This window comes from Podarcis cretensis (genome assembly GCF_951804945.1).
Source record: "Podarcis cretensis genome assembly, chromosome: 14".
Classification (NCBI taxonomy): domain Eukaryota; kingdom Metazoa; phylum Chordata; class Lepidosauria; order Squamata; family Lacertidae; genus Podarcis; species Podarcis cretensis.
This window is the reverse complement of record NC_137183.1, coordinates 7,536,292-7,558,008: the sequence shown is the minus strand read 5'-3', so window position 1 is coordinate 7,558,008 and position 21,717 is coordinate 7,536,292. Positions and strand designations below refer to the sequence as shown.

The 21,717-nt window shown below is 45.6% G+C and overlaps 1 protein-coding gene across 3 annotated transcripts in view; it reads left to right on the top strand.

The window, feature by feature from the left end:
- DUOX2 (dual oxidase 2) overlaps positions 1-21,717 on the top strand; it is a 61,170-nt gene that overhangs the window by 20,757 nt on the left and 18,696 nt on the right. For all 3 annotated transcript variants that reach the window (XM_079953149.1, XM_079953150.1, XM_079953151.1), the window contains 15 exons: positions 354-417; positions 1,679-1,775; positions 3,402-3,492; positions 4,138-4,240; positions 6,611-6,768; positions 8,032-8,198; positions 10,912-11,030; positions 12,022-12,159; positions 13,361-13,477; positions 14,360-14,562; positions 15,507-15,692; positions 17,760-17,985; positions 18,806-18,899; positions 19,563-19,738; positions 20,554-20,623. In XM_079953149.1, the coding sequence (XP_079809275.1) occupies positions 354-417; positions 1,679-1,775; positions 3,402-3,492; positions 4,138-4,240; positions 6,611-6,768; positions 8,032-8,198; positions 10,912-11,030; positions 12,022-12,159; positions 13,361-13,477; positions 14,360-14,562; positions 15,507-15,692; positions 17,760-17,985; positions 18,806-18,899; positions 19,563-19,738; positions 20,554-20,623 (2,009 nt within the window). The remainder of the gene's footprint in view (positions 1-353; positions 418-1,678; positions 1,776-3,401; positions 3,493-4,137; positions 4,241-6,610; positions 6,769-8,031; positions 8,199-10,911; positions 11,031-12,021; positions 12,160-13,360; positions 13,478-14,359; positions 14,563-15,506; positions 15,693-17,759; positions 17,986-18,805; positions 18,900-19,562; positions 19,739-20,553; positions 20,624-21,717) is intronic.

The window sequence follows — 21,717 nt, the reverse complement described above, 5'->3', positions numbered from 1 at the left end:
TGCATTCACTATCCATGTATAAGACGACACCCAGTTTTTGCTTATTTTTTTAAAGCAAAAAACATCGTCTTATACACGGAAAAATACGGTAACTAGTCAGTGGATTGTGGTCCATTAGGGCAAATGGGGTACTGTCCCATCGATCTCACTCAATCCCCATCTGAGTGCCCTTCTATTTACAACCAATCAGGGGGTGGCTCTTCTTGCCATTGGCTCTGGCTCCACCTGCTGTTGGTCTTCCTGTCTTCTGCCCTACCTCTCCCAATGGGCACCTGCTACTGCAGCAGGTAGTCTGACTGGGTGTGGAGCAACGTCCTGTGTGTCACAGCTGCCTCTCCCTCCTTTTTACCTAGAACATTGTGCTCTACGAATGGCTGCCAGCCTTCGTTGGGAATGGCCCCGCTGAACCTTACACAGGTGAGGAGAAGGAATCATGGCGTGTGCAAGTGGGTACCGTTCAATGGGGGGCAGTGGACTGAGCTGATTTTGTTCTGCTGTTAGTGTGTGGGGTTTGGGGCATGCATATGCATTTAAATAAATATAAATGCACTAGAGGTTTACCCAAGCCTCTCCCATTATTTAAAACCACAATTTTCCTCTCATTTTTCACCTTTACTCAAACTTTGGCTGTTGTTTTGAACCACCACTTTCCCCTTGGAGACCTTGGTAGCAAGGAGCTAATAAGTCAAACCAAATCCAATCAATCAATAAGCAAGCATGTTAATAAACACCTTCTCTTTATTTTTCATGTTACACATTTCCATTTTAAAATTAATAATACATCCCCTTTTGTGTGGGGTGCAGTTTAGAATAATAGGGTATGTAGAATAATGAATAAATATCAAGGAAAGGAATTGTAATATCAGGAATGATAAAGAAGGGCTTGCTTGCATGTACAAAATAGGTAAAAAGATAAAGGACCCCTTAATGGTTAAGTCCAGTCAAAGGCTACTATAGGGTTGTGGCGCTCATCTTGCTTTCAGGCTGAGGGATACGCCATTTGTCCACAGACAGCTTTCCAGTCATGTGGCCAGCATGACTAAACTGTTTATGGCGCAATGGAACACTGTGACGGAAACCAGAGCACATGGAAATGCCGCTTATCTTCCCGCTACAGCGGTACCTATTTATCTACTTGCACTAGTGTGCTTTCGAACTGCTAGGTTGGCGGGAGCTGGGACAGAGCAACAGGAGCTCACCCTGTCACAGGGATTTGAACCGCTGATCGGCAAGCCCAAGAGGCTCAGTGGTTTAGGCCACAATAATCCAGTGACAAATAATATCTTTGTAATTAGCGAGAGAATCTGAAGCTACAATCCTATGCATTCTAACCTAGGACTTGGGAGTGCATCTCACTGAACTTAGTGGGGCTTTACTTCTGAGAATGGTTAGAAGACGACCTCACAGAGCTACAGTTCTTAGAGGGGAAGTCATGAGTATTTAAAGTGGTAAAACAGTGTCTTAAATCTATAGTGCAGGCGGGGCCTGAATTGTATTTGGGGATTCTGCATACCTTTGCACTATAAACTATAGATTTCATTAACCAAACATGGACACTCTGTCCAAAAAGTGTGTCTGCACTTGACTGATCATCCATGCAGCAATGGGGCCTCATCCTGCTGTAGTTGTCATCCCTGCCCTTCACTATTGTTATTCAGAGCCGTCATCTCTGTTTCAGGTTACAAGCAACATGTGGATGCTAGGATCTCGCCTGAATTTGTAGTGACTACAGCACTCTTTCTGGGCACCATGCTTCCTTCTGGTGTGTACATGAGGTAGGATTCTGCCTTACTTCTAGCCTTCTTATGGATTGGCTGATACATCAGTTGGATGAGCAGACCTCTGAGGCATGGACCATGCATGTCACCTGGAGAATGGTAGCCTTGCCGGAAGACACATTTCACATGCGCAAGGTCCTAAGTTCAGTTCCTGAATCTCCATCTCAAAGGATCTAGCAGCAGGTGATGGGAGAGATTCTGTAGGGTCACCACCAATTTGAGTAGACTCCGGAGAACCACTGCCAATCATAACAGACAGCTCTGATCCAGATAGACTCGGTATAAGGCAGCTTTATATCTGCAAGGCCCTCTCATGCCCTAACCACCTGCCTTATCTCTGACAGTGGAGGGACATTGTAAGCCTTCTGATATTGATGTCAGTGCATGTATAGGTTTGCATGAGAGGTGGAGGTCCTTGAGATATTCTGCTACCAGGTCATGTGGGGCCTTCAAAGGTAAATAAATAAATAAAAATAATAGTACTGTACTTTTTAGTACCAAAAATGAGGTACCAGAGCTCATATATTTATAAAATGTCATGGGTGCCAGCAAAAGTATTGGCATGGGCAGGGGGGGGGGGGGAATAGGAAACAACTGTCACTGAAAAAAGCCCTGAATTCTATAAACAAATGGGTAGTCAATGCAGATGGAATGATGCCAGAGTTATGTGCTCCAAGTAGTATTTAGGTAAAGGTAAAGGGACCCCTGACCATCAGGTCCAGTCGTGACCGACTCTGGGGTTGCGGCGCTCATCTCGCTTTATTGGCCAGCATGACTAAGCCGCTTCTGGCGAACCAGAGCAGCGCACGGAAACACCATTTACCTTCCCGCTGGAGCGGTACCTATTTATCTACTTGCACTTTGATGTGATTTCGAACTGCTAGGTTGGCAGGTGCAGGGACCAAGCAATGGGAGCTCACCCCGTTGTGGGGATTCGAACTGCCGACCTTCTGATCGGCAAGTCCTAGGCTCTGTGGTTTAACCCACAGCGCCACCCATGTCCCCAAGTAGTATTTACTGGATGGCAATCTGCCTTGCTATGTTCTGAAGAGACTGTAGTTGCTGAACGCTCTTTGAAAGGAGCATGAGTGACCCTGGACAGCCTTGGTTCAAACCTCTCACTACCGTTGTCTCTTGACCTACTCATACCATGGTAATAAGGAGAGGATTTGCTGTCCTGCCTCACAGGGTCATTATAAGCAATACTTACGCACGAAATCCTTTTAGCTCTTAAGAAGCAATTTTGTTGGTGCAGTAAGGTAATCTTAGACTCCACTTAATGGTCTTGCAGAGGGCTCACTTTAGATGTTGGCGTGATTAGGCTGCTGTGTTCACTTCCTCACTCTGTTCAATGGAGCCCTGTTTGGTTTTCCCTCTTCCCCTTCTGACTTCCCTAGGGCCCCTCCAAACATCTTTTGTTGAGCATCCACAATGTTTTGAGCTCATCGTGCTATTGGGGGAGTTGCATGTGACACTACTTTCAATGCGGTTTGCACTGATGCACTATAGCTGTGTCAATAACATGTTGCAGAATACACCTGGAAGGGCTCTTATGCTCATGGCTTTGGATATCATTCCTTTCCTGTTTAGAACATCATTTCACTTCTTTTGCTTTTCTTTCAGGAACTCAAGTTGTCACTTCCGAGAAGTGATTAACAGAGATGGCACCCGCTCCCCGGTACTCCGGTTGTGCAACAGTTATTGGAGCAGAGAGGTAGGGGGCTTGCAACTAAGAATAAATTTCTAACCAAAGGCACATGTTACACCACTTAAATGGTGTAAGTTGGTTTCTGTTGTTGGTACAGATATGCCATTGGTCACTGGTAGAACACATGCTCTGCATGCAGAAAGTTCCAGGTTTAATTCCTGGCACCTCCAAGTTGAGGTGAGACTCCTGTCTAAAACCTTGGAGTGTCACTACCAGTCGGTAATGACCAGGGATGGAAAACCTGTGGCCCTCCTGCGGTCAATAGACTACAACTCCCATCATTCCTGACAATTGTCCATGTTGGCTAGGGTTGATGGGAGTCCAACAGCATTTGCAGGACCACAATTCCCTCATCTCTGGTGCAGACAATACTGAACTAGGTGGACCAATTGTCTGCCTTGGTGCCTGGCAGCTTCCTATATCACAGGTTAAGCAGGTAACCTCAGCAAGGCATGTAGCAACTCTGGACCCAAATAATATTTTCAGTAAGGTTGTGTTGGTCTCTATTAGCTGTGGGCAAGACTACTGATCTAAAGATCTGAACTGGCGGCTTCCCTGCCATGCTGCTAATCCTAGCTCAGAACTGGCAATGGGTGTAGCTTTGTGGTGTGCTAATGCTGTATGCTGAGTCTTTTTATCTATCCTGTTCAGAATCCCAATATCAAAACGGATAAGGATGTTTCTGATCTGCTGCTGGGGATGGCTTCTCAAATTGCTGAGAAGGAAGACAACATAGTGGTCGAAGATCTCCAAGGTAGATTTTTCCTTCTTCCTTTATTCCTGCCAGTTTTTAATCCTTCTTCCTCTCCTCTCTCTCTCTCTCTTTCTCTGATTTAATTGCAAAACAATTTGATCCCGTCTACAAACCGAGGAAGGCAATAAAAAAACAATGAATCTTTTGCCCAGAATCAGTCAAGGAAGAGTTACTTTGTGGGCTCAGCAAATGTGGGTTGTCATCCCAGTGCTGTCCAGATGCTGCCAGGGCTCATTTATTCCAACTTTTTCTTTTTAATAGAAAATATAAAGAATGGAAGACCAGGACAATCCAAACTGGTGTAGGTCACCATCCCTTTGCACTCCTGTCCATTCCTCCATTACAATTACAGCCCAGGTTTTGCCTCTCTCTGCTTCCTTGTTGCACTGAAATGCAAGCAATGCATATAATCAATTCCCTCTACATCCTTAGGCTGAAACTGGAGAGGGTGGGAACTTGGTATTGCGCTGACCTGGGAGGGATCTGCAAAACAGTGAAAGGTTTCAGTGCGCTGCAAATCTCTCTGAGGCTCAGTGAAAGTGAAGGGATTTTCCACACGCAAACTTCTCTGGAAACATATGGAGCTTTGACTTCTCCCTCCTTACATAGGCGCCAAGTGTGTGGGGTTGTGGGTGCTCCAGCCCCCACAACATTCCCCATGAAGGGGCAGGGCACCCACAATTTTTTTGCACCGGGGGCGTTTTTGCACTGATGTCAGCATGCCCAGTGGCAGAGTGTATGCGCTTGCCGAGTGCACCCCTGAGGAAGCCCAGCCTGGCCAGACATGCTGCCCAGCTGATGAGAGGGGCGGCCAACTCCAGGGGGCCCTGGAGAGGCTCCACGCGCTGCCACTATGTCCCTCCACCACATGCCTCTTTACCTTCTGGAGGCCCATTGCAGCCTCTGGAACCCCCCCATCATGGCTATGGGAAGGTCTGCTGGGGCCTGTGGAAGGCCCAACGGGGCCAATTGCAAAGACAGGAAGGCCCAATGAGGCCTGCCATGGCTGTGGAAAGGCCTGCCAGACCTTCCCGCAGCCGTGATGGGCCTCATCAGGCCTTCCAGAAGCTGCAGTGGGCCCCATCGGGTCCTCCAGAGCCCCGTTGAACCCCGTTAGGCCTTCTGGAGGCCGCAACAGGCCTCTAGCTGCATGATGTCACATGTGCGCCATGCATGTGATGTCACAGGCCCACTCCAGGCACCCACAAAGTGGGGAGGACCGGGTGCCTGTGCCTCCTTAAATTGGGTTGGTTTGGAAAACCACAGGACTGACCTCACTGCAAGTCACAGAAGGGAGGTGGGAATCCTTCTTCCTTGCAGTGAGCCTTAGGTTGCTTTGCAAAATATTGAGACATTTCACCCTTTTTGCAAAGTTTTAGTACAACAGGGAAGTGGGGTTGAGGAACAGTTTAACTCTTTCTGCTGCTGTCCTCCTCAAATGTCCCCTCAAATCAGGTGCCCCTTACTATTACATAGGGAAGGGAGAGGAATTGGATTCAATTAAAATGTAAATCTGAATTTACCTAATTGCAAAACAAAAAACCAGCTGGAACTTGGTCAGGTCCATTAATTCACAATGAACCTAGGTCCATTAGTTTCAGTGGGCCTATTATGAATAAGGATGGCAGAGAAACTTGATTCACTTCACATTTAAAGGCAAGCGAACTTGATTTGCCCCTCTTTTTTTTTAGGGGAAAAAAAGCAAACTGAAATTTAGCTATCTTCTAAAATTTGCTCTTCTATGAGTTTTGCAATGTCATTCTCCAGCCAAGCAATGTTCTTAAAAGTGCATATACTGGGGTAGAGAGCATAAAAAATGGTGATCCTCAGCAGTGGCGTAGCGTGGGGGGTGCAGGGGGGCCGGCCGCACCGGGCGCAACATCTGGGGGTTAGGGTTAGGGGGCGCAAATCCACGGGTTAGGGGGCGCAAATTACTTGCCTTGCCCCGGGTGCTGACAACCCACGCTACGCCACTGATCCTCAGGGTCCCTTCCGAATCTTCAATTCTGTTTCTATGATTCTGTGATCCATCAGGGCCCTACTTAGGTTCAATGATATATACACCAGACTTGTATCCTCCTTCCGTACCATGTGAATCAGTATTTCTGGCTGAGAATGGAGAGGAAGCTCAACATTAACCGTGGAACCACTTTACATTTCTACTTACAGCTTAAAGCTGAACAGGGATGCCTTAGCATTAACACTAAGGAGTCCTAATGTGGAAGCAGGCCAGGTCCTTCCGGGTTCCTTCTAGAACAGATGCCCGTCTGAGCGCTCAGAGGTGCCTTGCCAAGGCCACCATTCTGCTCTCTGCAGGGATTCTTCTGTGTTGCAGTGCCCTGATGGTCCTGTGTTGCACTTGTTCTCCAGATTACTGGTATGGGACCCTGAAGTACTCCCACATGGACTTCGTAGCCAACTGGATTCATCGTGGGCGGGACCTTGGATTAACTACCTATAATAGAGCCAGGGAGTTCTTCAACCACTCCATTGCTACCAAATGGCAGGACATCCACCCAAATGAAACGGTACTCTGTCAGAGGTCTTGCAGGGGGTGGGGGCATAGATAAGCCAGGCATGAAACAGGGTGCATTTTGTCTCCTGTAAGCAGGACCATCCGTGGAGATGGACCATTTTCCCAAGTGCCTATAAGAGCAACCCTACATTTCTGTGGTGCATCCCATAGAAAATCAGACATTACCTGAGAAAATCCAGGTAGCTGAAACATTGCAGGAGCCCTTCAACTTGGTAGAAGACGAGCACCTCTTTTGCACACATCAGTCCCCGGGTTCAATCCTTGACATGATATATTTGAAGAAACATGTATCAGATGAGAGGAAAGTTGCCTCCTTGAGTCTCTGGAGATCTGTTGCTAGTCAGAGCAGACATTGCTAGATATAAATCCTCTGACCTACTACAAGTCAGCTTCCATGGTCCTCTTGTAACATCACTGCTCCACAGCTTTCAGGCCTGCCCATTGCCCTCTTTAAGACAGACTTCCCTAGTCTCCAGTCCCCAGGTGTTGTTGAACTACAATTCCTATTCCTGACCATTAGCTCTGCTGTAGTCCAGCATCTGAGGGCCCAAAGTTAAGGAAGGTGGCAGATGTGCAAGCTCAAAAAAGCCACAGAGCACTTTCTCTCCTGCTGCCGCTCTGGAGAAAAATGTTTTGAAGGCTTTTGTTCTTTTACTGTATGATCAGAGTTAAGCTGCTTTAGTTGACAGATTCAAAGCAGCCTCTCTCTTTCTGTGTACAGTGGTGCCTCGCAAGACGAAAAGAATCCGTTCCGCGATTCTCTTCGTCTAGCAGTTTTTTCGTCTTGCGAAGCAAGCCCATTGACGGCTTAGCGGATTAGCGCTATTAGCGGTTTAGCGGCTTTTAGCGGCTTAGCGGATAAGCGGCTTAGCGGCTTAGAAAAAGGGGGGGGGGAGGAAAAAACCCCCACAGGAACTCGCAAGACATTTTCGTCTTGCGAAGCAAGCCCATAGGAAATTCGTTTTGCGAAGCACCTCCAAAATGGAAAACTCTTTCGTCTAGCGAGTTTTCCGTCTTGCGAGGCATTCGTCTTGCGGGGCACCACTGTATATGCCATACATATACACAATTGCTTCCACCAAAGGATCCTGGGGACTGTAATTTCGCCTTCATAAAGTCCCCAGGATTCTTTGAGGGAAGTCGTGTGCTTTAAATGTGTGGTGTCGATGCAGCCGGCCCCTCTAACTAACCAAGCAGCCTGGAAAGCCTCCCACTCGTCTTGATGCAGCAACCTAACCTTATGGCTTGTTCCCAGCTTTGCAGAGAACTTGCAGAGATGTACGGCAATGACACAGACCGTCTGGAACTGCTGCTTGGGGGCCTGTTGGAAGCTGATAGAAAGCTCTTCCGCAGCATCATTCAGGACCAGTTTCTTCGCTTGCGGGATGGAGACCGGTTCTGGTTTGAAAACACCAAGAATGGGTAACAGCTAACCAACTTTTTGAAAACATTCATAAGCATGGGGTGCATGAACACCGGGAAGGCCAGCTTGCAGAAAGAGGGAGGAAATTTCTTGCCATTGCCACCAAGTACCAGAAACTCTAGACAGATTTGCACTACAATTTTACATCATATTCCGGCTGCCTGAGAGCTATAGTTTCCTCCTCACAGAGCTACAATGTGCAGCACCTTTATAACAAACCACAGTTTCCCAGGGCTATCCAGGAGAAGTCATGTGCATTTAATATGTTTTAACCATATGCTTTAATATGCTTTAACCAACGCGAGTGGCGCTGTGGGTTAAACCACAGAGCCTAGGACTTGCAGATCAGAAGGTTGGCGGTTCGAATCCCCGCAACAGGGTGTGCTCCTGTTGTCCGGTCCCAGCTTCTGCCAACCTAGCAGTTTGAAAGCACGTCAAAGTGCAAGTAGATAAATAGATACCGCTCTGGTTGGAAGGTAAATGGTGTTTCTGTGCGCTGCTCTGGTTTGCCAGAAGCGGCTTAGTCATGCTGGCCACATGACCCGGAAGCTGTCTGCAGACAAACGTCGGCTCCCTTGGCCAATAAAGCGAGATGAGCGCCGCAACCCCAAAGTAGGTCATGACTGGACCTAATGGTCAGGGGTCCCTTTACCTTTACCTAACCATATCATCCTGCCCACCTAGCAGTTCGAAAGCACAATTAAGTGCAAGTAGATAAATAGGTACCGCTTTCTAGCGGGAAGGTAAACGGCGTTCTGTGTGCTGATCTGGTGCCGGTTCACCGGAGCAGCTTCGTCACGCTGGCCACGTGACCCGGAAGTGTCTGCGGACAGTGCTGGCTGTCTCTAGAGTGAGATGAGTGCACAACCCTAGAGTCTGTCAAGACTGGCCCGTATGGGCAGGGGTACCTTTACCTTTACCTTTAACCATATCATGTGTATCCATACTCTGTGACAGAGATTGGAAAGATGTGGCCGCCACCCCCAGGTGTCATTGGACTTGAACTCTCATCAGCCCCTGCCAGCAAGACCAAAAGTCTGGGATGATGGGAGTTGTAGTCCAGCAATCTGGAGGACCACAGTTTCTCTCCCCACCCTGCTCTATAATGTCTCAAATACAGCTCCCCCAGGAGCGCCACAGGTTCCCCATCCCTGGCTTTCAGGTTTTGAGAGAGCCCTTCAGCAAGGGCTTGAGTACAGCCACTTCCTTCTCCTCCTCCTCCTCCTATTCTTGCCTCATTCTCCAAATTCACATCCCTTCTGTCTGGGCCAAACCTGCACCCGCAGGATGAGAGTGCAAACAAAATGTGTTGTGGTTACTGCTGTTGTTCCTCCTCCTCCTTGCTCCTCCAGCAGTAGCAGGGCCAGGAGGCTCCAGGGATTGGCAGTGGGCCTCTTTGTAGGATATGAGCCTTTGGAAATGCTTGAAAATGCCAAGCCCAATGCTGTACCTGTCCAAGTCAGGGATGGGGAACTTTGTTTGGCCTGAGGGCCACATTGCCTCACGGGCAGCCTTCTGGGGGCCACGTACCAGTGGTGGGCGGGGCCAGATGCAAAAGTGGGTGGCGCTTTATACCTGCCATGCAGAGGTCAGAGGTTTCTGAGCCCACAGACACACTTTGACGTATCCAGGCCAGCGAGGCATTATCACAGCTCAAAGACACAGACCAGCCAGGCAAAGGCACTCCTGGAGGGTGTGGCTTTTGGAAGTGGGTGTGGTCTGTGGAGACAGACAGGGCTGTAGGACCAATAGTGGTCCTCCGGCGCTGAGGTTCCCTAACCCTGGTCTAAAGGAATGGGCATTGTTGTTACAACAATGATAAATCTTCTCGGCGCAGAGGGCAGTGGAGCAAGCGACTCTAAAAGGAAAGGGAAAAACGGCACTGGGGCTGTGGATATGAGAGTGTTGGAAGTTCAGTGCTAATTGCTATGTGGGAAGAATCACATTTTCACAGCAGCAGCAAATTGCAGGCTGAGTGATGGGAAAATGTATTTCTCTTGAAAGTGAGGCACTAGCTTGTGGAAAGATTGAACTCTCCTGACTTCATAACTGCACTGTCCCTGTGCAATATCTTTTTTTTAAAAAAGAAACCAACATCAATAAGCTAATTTTCTTAAAAGTCATATATACCCAGGAGGTGCACATTGCATGATAAATTCTCCAACTTCTGTGCTGGTACAAGGAATAGTTCAATGGGGCATGGCAAGATTGTGCGCATGTTGCAAATCTGTACAAGCACAACATTTTGAATATTAGATGTAAAGTGCAGACACCTGAACATTTAACCCTCTAAAGCTGCCCAAGGTTCTACTGCCCAAGGTTCTAGACCTTATGGGTATAAAGGCACACTTGACAATGCAGAGCAGTGCTGACTGAAATCTCCAAAGCCATAAGATGCCTTAATAGGATCTCCACTGGTTCAGGCAAGGGCTTCCACGTCCTGCATAATATCGTGATGCCCCCTGCATATTGCAGAGCTTCACAAAAATTCCAAGCACCCACAAACTTGTTTAGTTTACACAGTGTACATACATTGCATAATTCATATCTGTTGGCACAAAATTTGGATCTGAAGCTTGGGGCGATAGGGAAGGGGAAAATGGGTCACCAGTTAAAAGGGATCATGTATCAAGTGGGCTTCTGCCCAAGACATCCCACAGACGGCAACAGGCTGGCGCTTCACTTAACTCTTTTGCTGACTCCCTTTCTCAGGTTATTCTCCTCTGACGAGATTAAAGAAATTAAAAATACCACATTCCACGACATCCTGGAAGCTGTCACTGATGCAGAGTCAAAAGACATCCAGACAGAAGTGTTTTTCTTGCATGATGGTGGGTTTTATGTTCTGTTGACCAGTTGGTAGAGCAACCCCACAGGATCTGTTCCATAACCCTTGTCCACTTCTCCAAATAGACCAGGACCAGAAACCATGGTTTGGTGTTGCTTGTTCAGTTAATTTGGAATTAAAACTAACTACAGTTTGTCATGGTTTGGAAACAAACCAGCAAACTGTGCTGAAACGGAAATTGAATATTTCTATTCTGTTCCCTGCAGCTGTGTTAGAGAAGGGGAGATGGAAGCATATAAGCTCAAGGGTTTTTTATTTATTTTAAAAATTACATTAAGCTATGGTTGTTAGGGTTATGTCTGAATACAGCCAGAGTTTTTAACCAGACTGAATATGATTGAATATGATCCAGATTGAAAACGATCTGCTCCTATTCAAAAGGCTTGAAGCAATTGAAATATATCAAAATGTCATTTGAAAAAAGGAATAATGTTCCAGGAGGAGATTTTGGATGGAAACCATGGTAGGGTGGTTTTTTTTGTTTTGTTTCGTTTTTTGCACCTTGTGATATTTTCAGTGGGAGCATTTTTATGACATTCCTTCCCTCTTGCTGTAAGAGCGACTTTATTTATTTTGATGTCAGGTGCCAAAATCTCTTCAGTCCATTGTTGCAGTATGGAGTAATTTCCAGAATTTCAACACACGATCCTCTCAGCTTACCCACACCTGTAAACCCAGATCACCTGAGATGCTTTCTGTCTGCTAGAGAGATAGAGAAGCAGTGAAAATGCCATTGCCAAAGCGAGCTCCATCCCTTTTGGCCAGAGAACCTGGAGCAAGTTGGCACCTGGCCTGGATGGGAGTTGACATCAGATCAAAGCATTGCTGGAGAGGGGTGGGTCTGCGCACGAATTGCAACTACGGGGGAGGGAAATACTTGCTGCATTTATGCAATCTTCAGGAACTCTTGGGTGGCTGAGGGCACAAGTGATCAGTTTGGTCTAATGCCCCGGCCACTTTGTCTGTTTTCCCAGGTGCCCCATGTTCTCAGCCCCAGCAAGTGACTTCAGAACGGCTCCCTGTCTGTGTCAAGCTAACCGTACTGGATTACTTCGCAGGGAGTGTACCTGGATTTGTGATCACCATCATTGCTCTCTGTTGCTTCCCTCTGGGTTTGTTTCAGACCAGGTTTTGCTTACTTTACATCCCAAGGAGGGGTTGGATTGGGGCCATGTCCTTAGGGGTGCCGCATTGCTATCAAAAGTTTCTGCAAAGCATGACCATGTTTATATGATGAGTCTTCCATGAGTCATTGGTACTGAGTCTAAGCTGATCTAATCAGTGGGCGACCCCAAACACTGCCGCCGGTTCTGCAGCTTCCAGATGATGCAGCTGTTAACCTGTACTATTTTGAGGAGAGACATGTGTTCTTGCTGAAACTGATGCCACACCTTTTGCGTTGCTCCTTCCAAGCACAAGTCCCCACTTTAAAGCGCTCCCTCTCTCTCTCTCTCTCTCTCTCTCTCTCTCTCTCTCTCTTGCTCTGGAGCGTTCCCCATGAAAACCCACTCTTTGAAGCTGAATTGGAGCAAACAGCCATTGGGGTTTTCATTCAGTTCATTAGGCATTAAAAGGAAAATTTAACAAATTCACAATTTCCAAAACAATATTTGAACCGAGACAGTCATCCTCTGAAATTCACACTTCTCCAAATTTTGCTTTGTGGTTTTCCCAACCAAGTAACATGTGCAAACATGAACATGCTAGGATGAAAAATGCATATAATAAATGCATATATTGCTGAGCATAACCTATAGAAGTTCCTTATATTGGGGGAAATTGCTTTGCAAAAATGTAGGGTATTAGGAAAGGCTGCCTCTCAAAATGTGTACATTTGGGGAATTTCACACTAAAATGCTGATGAATTTTCACAAGAGCTTTTTTATTAAAAAATATAATTAAATTGCAAATGTGGAGAACCAATTTTAAGACTGGAAAACTGTGAGAAACTGAAATTGGCATATTCACCTATCTCTGGGACCAACCACCACTTTTTAAAAAACCCCATGGCTTGTTTATTTCATAAAATGTATGGTTTGATCAGGAATGGGGAATATGTGTCTCCAGATGTTACTGGACCGCAACTCTCATCCTCCCTGCTGTCTGCGGCTGATGAGAGTTGCAGCCCAAAATACCTGGCTGGCACCAAGTTGGAGAAGGTTGCTTCAGGAGTTGTCAGTGGGTCCCCTGCAGGGTGTGGGCTGTGGTAGGTGCCCAACAATGCCAACCCCCAGCACGGTCATTAGCGGCAAGCAACTCTGGCAGCGAGGGCTTAGTTTCGCGTCAAGGCCTGTCCCATTGGTGTCTCTGCAGTGAGTCTGTTTGTTGCCTGGATCGTTGCTGCCTTTCGGAGGAGAGAGTTCAAGAAGCTGCAGAAGAAGAAGCAAAGCCCTTCGGTACAAGCAGAAATATCTGCAGATTCTATCCACGGTGAGGCATTTCCCAGAGGATCTGGAACCAAATGCTCCTGCAGATGCAGGAGTAGCGGGGAAAGTCTCCTTGAATATCTTTTGTTCTTTGCTCAGCAAACAATATTATTACTTCCTCTCTACATCCGTGCTAGGGGTATATGGGGTGATACTTCTGTTGAAGGACATGCCATGCTCCTTCTGGGGTAGTTTGTCCACCTGCGGTCCCCCACCTTTGGTCCCCTGCACTTAGTTCTCACCTGTGGCTCCTATCAGCATGTGACAGAGGCTGGGAATGACTTTGATTGGCTAGCTAAACCAGGTGAGGGTAGCTGATGGATCTCCACCAATGTGAGTTAGGAACTTTCTCTGCATACGAAGACAGGCTCTGGCGGATTGAGTGGATGAGACCAATAATTCAGGGGTCAGCAAACTTTTTCAGCAGGGGGCCAGTCCACTGTCCCTCAGACCTTGGAGGGGGGCTATATTTTTTTGGGGGGGGGGATGAACGAACTCCTATGCCACACAAATAACCAAGAGATGCATTTTAAATAAAAGGACACATTCTACTCATGTAAAAACACGCTGATTGTCTGTCCGCGGGCCGGATTTAGAAGGCGATTGGGCCAGATCCGGCCCCCGGGCCTTAGTTTGTCTACCCATGCAATTATTGGTCCAACGGTCAAGAAGGTGGTTTCTGCACCTGCCTTAGAGGGAGGTGAGGGGCAGATGGAGCTTGCCAACCTGGGAAGGTGGCCCATCTAGAAGAAGGAAATCTCTGGTGCTAAAATTATTATTAAAATTATTGTCCTTTTTTGGTTGTATCTGTTTTAATTTATCCCACTTGCCTCCTTGGGTCCTGCACCCAAGGTGAGATATCAAGAAATCTTTTCATTTCTCCCAGCGTTTGAATGGCAAGACCCCAAGACAGACAGCTCTCTAGTCTACCTTCAGCTGCAGGAAGACAAGGGGATCAGAGTTCTGGACAGCAAGTTGGCCGTGCTTCGGAGCATCTTTTTGAAAAGCCAGCAAAAAGTGGAGACCGTCCTTTCCAACAACAAGGGCAACAAAACCTTGCTGTTGAAGATCCCCAAAGAATATGACCTGGTATGCAACTTGTACGGTGTCTGTCTGCCTGTTTACTCATTCATGAACTATATTGAAAACATTAGACTTGTTCACATGCTGCTATCTGTACCCATGGACAAGTGTCGTACAGCTCAAATGTTGTGTACACAGACTGTACGCTCCTTGGACATTGTATGTGAATAACTTTAAGAGTGTGCACAGGCCCAGATTAAGAATTGCTGAAGCCCTGAGCCAGGTGTGGGGAACCTTTTGGCTCTCCTGATAGCGCTGAATTGCCACTTCCATCAGGCCCAACAAGCATGCCAATGGCCCCAGGGATTATGGGAGTTGTAGTTCCACAGCATCTGGAGGTTCAAAGATTCCCAGCACCTGCTCTAAGCTGTGTCAAGTTTAAGAGGCCCTGTTCAATTGCATTACCAAAAATATGCATCATTCTAACAGAAATGGAATAGAAATGATAAAAATTTATATTTGCCTTTATATACTGATACATAGATGAGGATGCAACTAAAAAACTAAAACATTTGTCTTCCAGTAAGCATATCTCCATCTGAAATGCTTTCAAACAGAAATGCCTTCAAACAGAAATTTCTTACTTAGCCTATATGAAAACTGTTGGCATACAGAAAGACAATTATGCTAAACTTTAAATATAGTTTAAAGATGTATTTACAGGTCCCTTGAAATATTTAAGCTTCAGCTTCAATCCAGCCCTGAGTGTGCAGCTCAGATATTTGTGTACAGACACTGAACACTCATTAAATGTAATGTCTGTTGAAATCCTGACTTCCTATCAGCCAAAATCCCTCATTAAGCCTCAGTTTAAAATAAATCAATTAACAGGAGCTGAAGCAACATTGTCCAGCCAATGTCTTTAGTTGCTATGTAGAAAGATCAAAAAGGGAGATATTCCTCAGAAGGAATTTCCACAATCAGAACTTCTCCATCTCATTTATTCATAGGTGTTGCAATTTGATGGAGAGGCAGAGCGAAAGGAGTTTCTTAATCGTCTGAAGGTCTACCTTGAAAGAAATGGACTCTCTCTCCACATATCCGACATGAAGGAACAGCAGCTGCTGAAGAAGGCCGTTACCAAGGAGCAGAGAAAGGACATCCTAGATATTTTCTTCAGGCATATATTTGCCCAGGTACTCTCATAACACTAGAACTCAGGACAGACAAAAGAACACTGACTTCTGCTGGCGTACCAGGTTAATTGAATCTGGTGCCTTGGGTTGTATTCAGCTAAATCCTATCCAGAGTAAACCCATTAAAAGTAATGAACCTAAGTTAGCCACAGCCATTAACTGCAATAGGTCTACTCAGAGCAGGACTAACATTGAACACCACCCACAGTGTTCACAAACCTGGCAGCAAGGCCTTCTGAACACAATGGGACTTGTTTCAAAGAAAGCCATGCACTGAATAACCACATCCAAACTTTGTTTTTGGGCTCTTCTTCCCTACTAAGATATAAATAGCTGCAAATGTAAACATCTGTCTCTGAGGGCAAACAAGATAAGCTGACAGCACATACATAGTGATGATGTTATTGTGTACAATCAAGGTAATTTGCCATGTGTACGTGAAAAAGAGCCTCAATGTTGCACCGTGTTACTCAGGGAAATGTTTCCAACTCTTTCCTTAAATAGCCCTTCTCAGGGATAGATCGTGCAGGTGCCTACTTATTTGACAAAAACATTTCAGTATAGGACAGCCACTTTCAGAGTCCCACAGGGGATGTGTTCCCATCATGACTTCCTCCTCGAAAAATGCTCATCCCACCAAGAGGAGTGCATGTCAGTGGCGCTGTTGGTGGTATCCAGTGCTAGTCCTACTCAGAGTAGATTCACTGAAATTAATGAAGAACTCGTGTTCACTCACTTCAATGGGTGCATTCTGTGTAGGGCTAGCACTGGGTACAATCCTACGCAAATTTGGCATAATTCTTTTTTTTTTAAGCCCCCCTCAAAAATGCAGAGCCTGATGAGCATGGCAAGAAGGAGCATGGTAGTTTCTTTCATTTCATTACATTCATTTTTTTTAATCCCAAAATTCCTCCAAGGAGTTCAGAATTAAGTACATCCTCCATTTTTATCCTCACAGATATACCCTGGGTGCTCAGTGAGAGTTGGAGACAGTGGCAGGCCTAAGATCTCCCCAGTGAGATTCGAACCTGCTGTCCTGTGTCTATTCCCAGCATTCTAACCCCACCTCCAAATACTGCCCCTCAAATATTGCAGTCAGCAAAAGGGGGGGGGGAGACGGCTAAGACCAGCACTTCTTTTTTATATAGATAATTTTTATTAAATTTTCTGTTTTACAATTTAAAATATTCATTTTACATCCTCAATGACTTCCCGTCTTCTCTTTTCATGGTTCATTTTACACATCTTATATCCCTGCATATTTTACAAAAACTATACCATTCAGTATTCCATTATTGTATCCATCAAAACTTATTTACACTGCTGAATTTATCTTAATGCTGCCAGTGTTTTCAGCTATACACAGTTATTTCCCATCTATTCAATAAACATTTCCCACTCTTCTTTAAAAGTAGGTTCTTCTTGTTCTCTTATTCTATATGTTAAGTCTGCAAGTTGTGTATATTCTGTCAACTTAAGTTTCCATTCTTCTTTGGTTGGGACCTCGCTTGTTTTCCATTTCGGGGCTAAAAAAACACGGGCCGCAGTAGTAGCATAGATAAACAACCTTTTTTGACACCTGGGTATTTGAGTTTGAATTACCTCCAACAGGAAGGCCTCTGGGTTTTTTGGAAAGTACTTTTAAAAAAAATTTTCAATTCATTATGGATCATTTCCCAATACTCTTCTATCCTTTTACAAGACAACCACCTATGAAAGAACGTTCCCTTGCACTTCTTGCCGGAAACCTTTGCCCAAGCGTGGCATGAATAAGTCATTATTCATTCTTCCTTACAGCAGCTTGTCCCCCGACGTGGAACTGTGTCCTTTTAATTGTTGGGGATTTCCTGCATTCTTTTTTGTTAAACATCAAATAGAGGTACTTACCGTACATAATGCTTAGATGAGCCGATCAATGTTCTGAACTATGGAGATAGAAATCAAACCTTGGTTGATAAGTTATTTTAAACTAATATTTGCAGAGCAGAGAGAAAGGGTTTGTTGCAGTTCTGTTATTCCTGAGAAGTGTTATTCCGGGAACCTCACCATGTGTTTTGTCCTTTCCAGGTTCTAGACATTGACAGATTAGATGCTGGGGAGCTCAGCTTAGAAACTTCCCAGAAAGCCAAGGAAGCGTTGAAGTGTGAGCTGAGCAGGGAGGAGTTTGCAGATGCGCTGGGGCTCAAGCCCCAGTCTGTGTTTGTGGACTCCATGTTCTCACTCGCTGACAAGGACGGCAATGGATATCTCTCTTTCCGGGAGTTCCTAGACATCTTCGTGGTCTTTATGAAAGGTGAAATTGGATATCAGCGAAAAAGTATGGGAGGGAATAGAGCCTAATCAGGGCATTCAGAATTCTACACGGGAAAACATTCCAGGTGTTTATCATGTGTACATCAAGGAACATCTCCAGTAGGAGAGACCAGCAGCCAGATGGCCAATGGGGAATCATGTTGGCTCAGCAGGAAGTGAGTCCAGCTCAGCCAACATGAGAAGCTACTGATCAGGATAATTATGGGAAGGCCATTCCTAATAAAGGTGGGAGAGAAATTTGATTCAGTTCACATTTAACAACCAATTCCAAACAGTATGCCAACCAAAACATAGCCGTTTCTTCAAAATTCACACCTACCCAAAATTTGCAATTTGGTCCTCCAACCAAATAATGTGAGGGGAAACCAACAGGGTAAAAGTGTTCCTAGAAATGCATATTTTAGTGAAAATAACATACAAAAATGCATTGTATCAGAGGAAATTGCATTTCAAAATTGTATTCTGCACTAAAGTGCAGATAGATTTTTATGAGGATTTTAAATAAAAATGCCAGCTGATGTTGGGATGCGAAGAACTGAATCTAAAGAGTGAAAACAAGGAAAACTGAGAGATCTGCGTCATCCTCATGTGTCAGGCTGCAACAATAGTCTCTCCCACATCCTCTCACCCACCAGTTTCCTGGAACACAAATCCCCTCCCTTCAGTTATCAGTGCCTCTGAAGTTATTGTGGGGCTGGAGAATTGGGCTCTCATAAAAATTCCTTTTCAAATGGGCTTTATGATAAGCATTTTTATGGTAAGTATTTTTGATGTTGCTCATCTTACTCTTCCTCCACCAGGATCTCCCCAAGAGAAGTCAAAACTGATGTTCACTATGTATGATATAGATGGAAATGGCTTTCTTTCAAAGGAAGAATTCTTCAGGATGTTGAGGTATTGTCTAATGCTGGGGAAGGGAGTCTTTTTCAGCTGGAGGGCCACATTTTATTCTCCCAAGGGCCACATATCAGTGGTGGGCAGGGCAAACAGGTCAAGAAATGTAAACAGTAACTTTGTACAACAGGCCAGTTTCTCTCTACCCTCCATCCAGCCAAGCAAAGTGTGTTATCCAAAAGCAAGGACACATTCCTTCTAGGCAAAAGCCCTACAGGGTGAGGAACAAGGCCAGTGACCGAGAGTGGATTCTCCAGCCTGTTTTGAAACTGAAATTCACACGAGGCGACAGTTTCTCCCTAGTGGATTCTGATATTCTTTTTTTTTTTTTTAAGTAATCAATGCTCAGTACACATATGACATCTGATATTATAAACTCTTGCAATTGAGAACAAAATGCATAATGTACGGAAAAATGAAGCTGGTGGAGGTTAAGTTGTTAGTGACCAGAAATGCTTAGGGTGGACATCTGACTGCAAGGGTTTTAGTGAAGACTCAGATGTTCTGGACCCCTTTTCTGAACCTAATTTGACTCAGTCCATTTCCCATGCGCCCATGCCCCTTTGCCCCTTTGCCCCTTTGCCCACAGCCCTTTGATTCATAGCAGCTTTTGCAACAGGCTCCTTGCTTGCTGACCGCGTTGCGTCTTCTGTTGCCTCTTAGGTCTTTCATTGAGATCTACAACAACTGCCTCTCGCGAGATCAGACTGAGAAGGTCATAGAGTCCTTGTTCAAGGAGTCAGGGTTTGAAGACAAAGAGGAGCTCACCTGGGAAGATTTTAACTACATGCTGCGGGACCACGACCAGGAGTTCCGCTTCACTCAACTCTGCGTTAAAGGTAATGGAAAAGGGAGAGCCCAGGCCTGAGCTTTGGGGGGGGGCATGGAAAGGCAAAATTAAGCAACTGAATTATTAGGTAAATTGGAATTTCCAACCCTCGCAATACCGGGGGAACGTGGTTGGACTTGCAATGTAGAATAGGCCTTCCTTCTACTCCACCGGTGTGGAATCTTTTTGGCTCCACCTCTCTTCCTGAAGCCAACTTTGACAGGTGGGCAGGACAAACCACCTTCCGATCCCATGGCATCAATCATAACGCCCTTGTGTGGGATTGCCAAGCACCCAACAGCCAGTTAGGTGGCTGTCTGCAGGGCCATAGCTAGGGAGTGGTGAGGTGGGCCCCCTCCAGGGGCATAGGTGAGGGCCCCCCCACAAAATCGGCTTTAAAATATGTCCATAAACATGTCTATAAATAAAAATATTGATTATTGCCTTAGAATAAAAGGTTTTAAATAGAGGGTGAATTAAATGGGGGGAGGGGTTTGGAGGAGAGGCGGAAAGAAGAGCTAATATGTCAGTGGCTGAGGGGGCACAATCTGGACAGTTCTGCCAGGAGCGTAAGATCACCCAGCTATGGCTCTGGCTGTCTGGCACTTGGGTTAAGCATCTCTTTCCACCACCAATTTCCTGCTAGAAATGCCTCTGTGCATGTGTTCGTCCATCTATATTTACAATGCCACTGTCAGAAACAGACTATATGGTCCTCTGGACTGAGACACAACCCTAAGAAGTTAGTGAGCTCTTTCTCTTCCCTTTATTCTGCAAAATCCTTCGTATGAACAGACATGACTTTCCTTATTCTGTCTCTCAAAGGAATTCCTGACAGATTCAGACAAAATGTGAGCAATCGAGCCTCCGTCATCGACAAGGATAGAAGCAACAAGTAAGCTCTCTGCTCAGCCACTGATCCTCTGTGAGCCGGGCTCATCTCAAGCGCCGTCCGGCACTCGCTCCGCAGATACACAGCATACATTTAAAGCACATTTCCTCCTCTAAAATATCCCAGGGACAATTACCACCACCCTCAACAAACTACAGTTACAAGGATTCTATTTTGGGGTGTGTGTGTCAGGGATGTGCCTTAAATGTGTTTTAAAAGTATGGTGCGCATTCCGTTTCTCTGCTAAGCTTTTTGCTGTGGTTATAGTTCCGTTAATCAGTCCATTCCTTACAGTTAAGTGAAAGAGTAAATTCACCTACTGGTTTTGAAAGAAATTCCCAAACATTGCTGCTTGACAGTGAAACTTAGCGTTGTTTATAGGGTATTCTCGTTCATGAAACATGGTCTTCTAACCATTTCCTCACTCTCCATTTTCCAGCTGAAATCCTTGCCCTGCCAAAACAAAAAAACAAAAATACCCTGCCACTTCCCCTGGTTTTTAAATGGTTGCTATGCAAGGTGTTTAAATTGGTTTGGAGGAGGAACGAAAGGTTGTGAGATGGACTTGTTTCTGCATATTTAAGGTAGTGCAGAGAGATAGGAGGAAGACCCACGTTAAGGTTCTTTAAACGGCACTGAGTGAATTTCCACTGTGTGTTTCCGGGAGAGAATGCTGAGGCCATTATGCCCTCTGGGCTATCACTGTGCCAAAGATATGTCTATCTGCAACCTGCTCATTCCTCTGCCCCACCCCCAGTATTATTGCATGGGCTATGCAGCAGTTAACCGGAGATCTTTGTTTCCAAAGAGTAAACGATGCTAGGCCCAAGGGCACTTCCAGACACAATGCCAATGAATGTGCCAGGTGCTGTAATAGGGTGTCACCCAGCACGTGATGTTATTGTCACTCCTTTAAAAAGGGTGTCACCTGGCACGCAGTGTTATTGTGGTGCTAGCAGCAGCCAACCCAGACTACCAGTCACATAGAAAAACAACCTGATCCATAGTGAAAGACCTTTTCTTAGTTCCTTCCCTTCGGAGTATCAGAATTTGCTTCAAAAAGTCAATTTGACAGCAGTAAAATCATTTTTATTTTA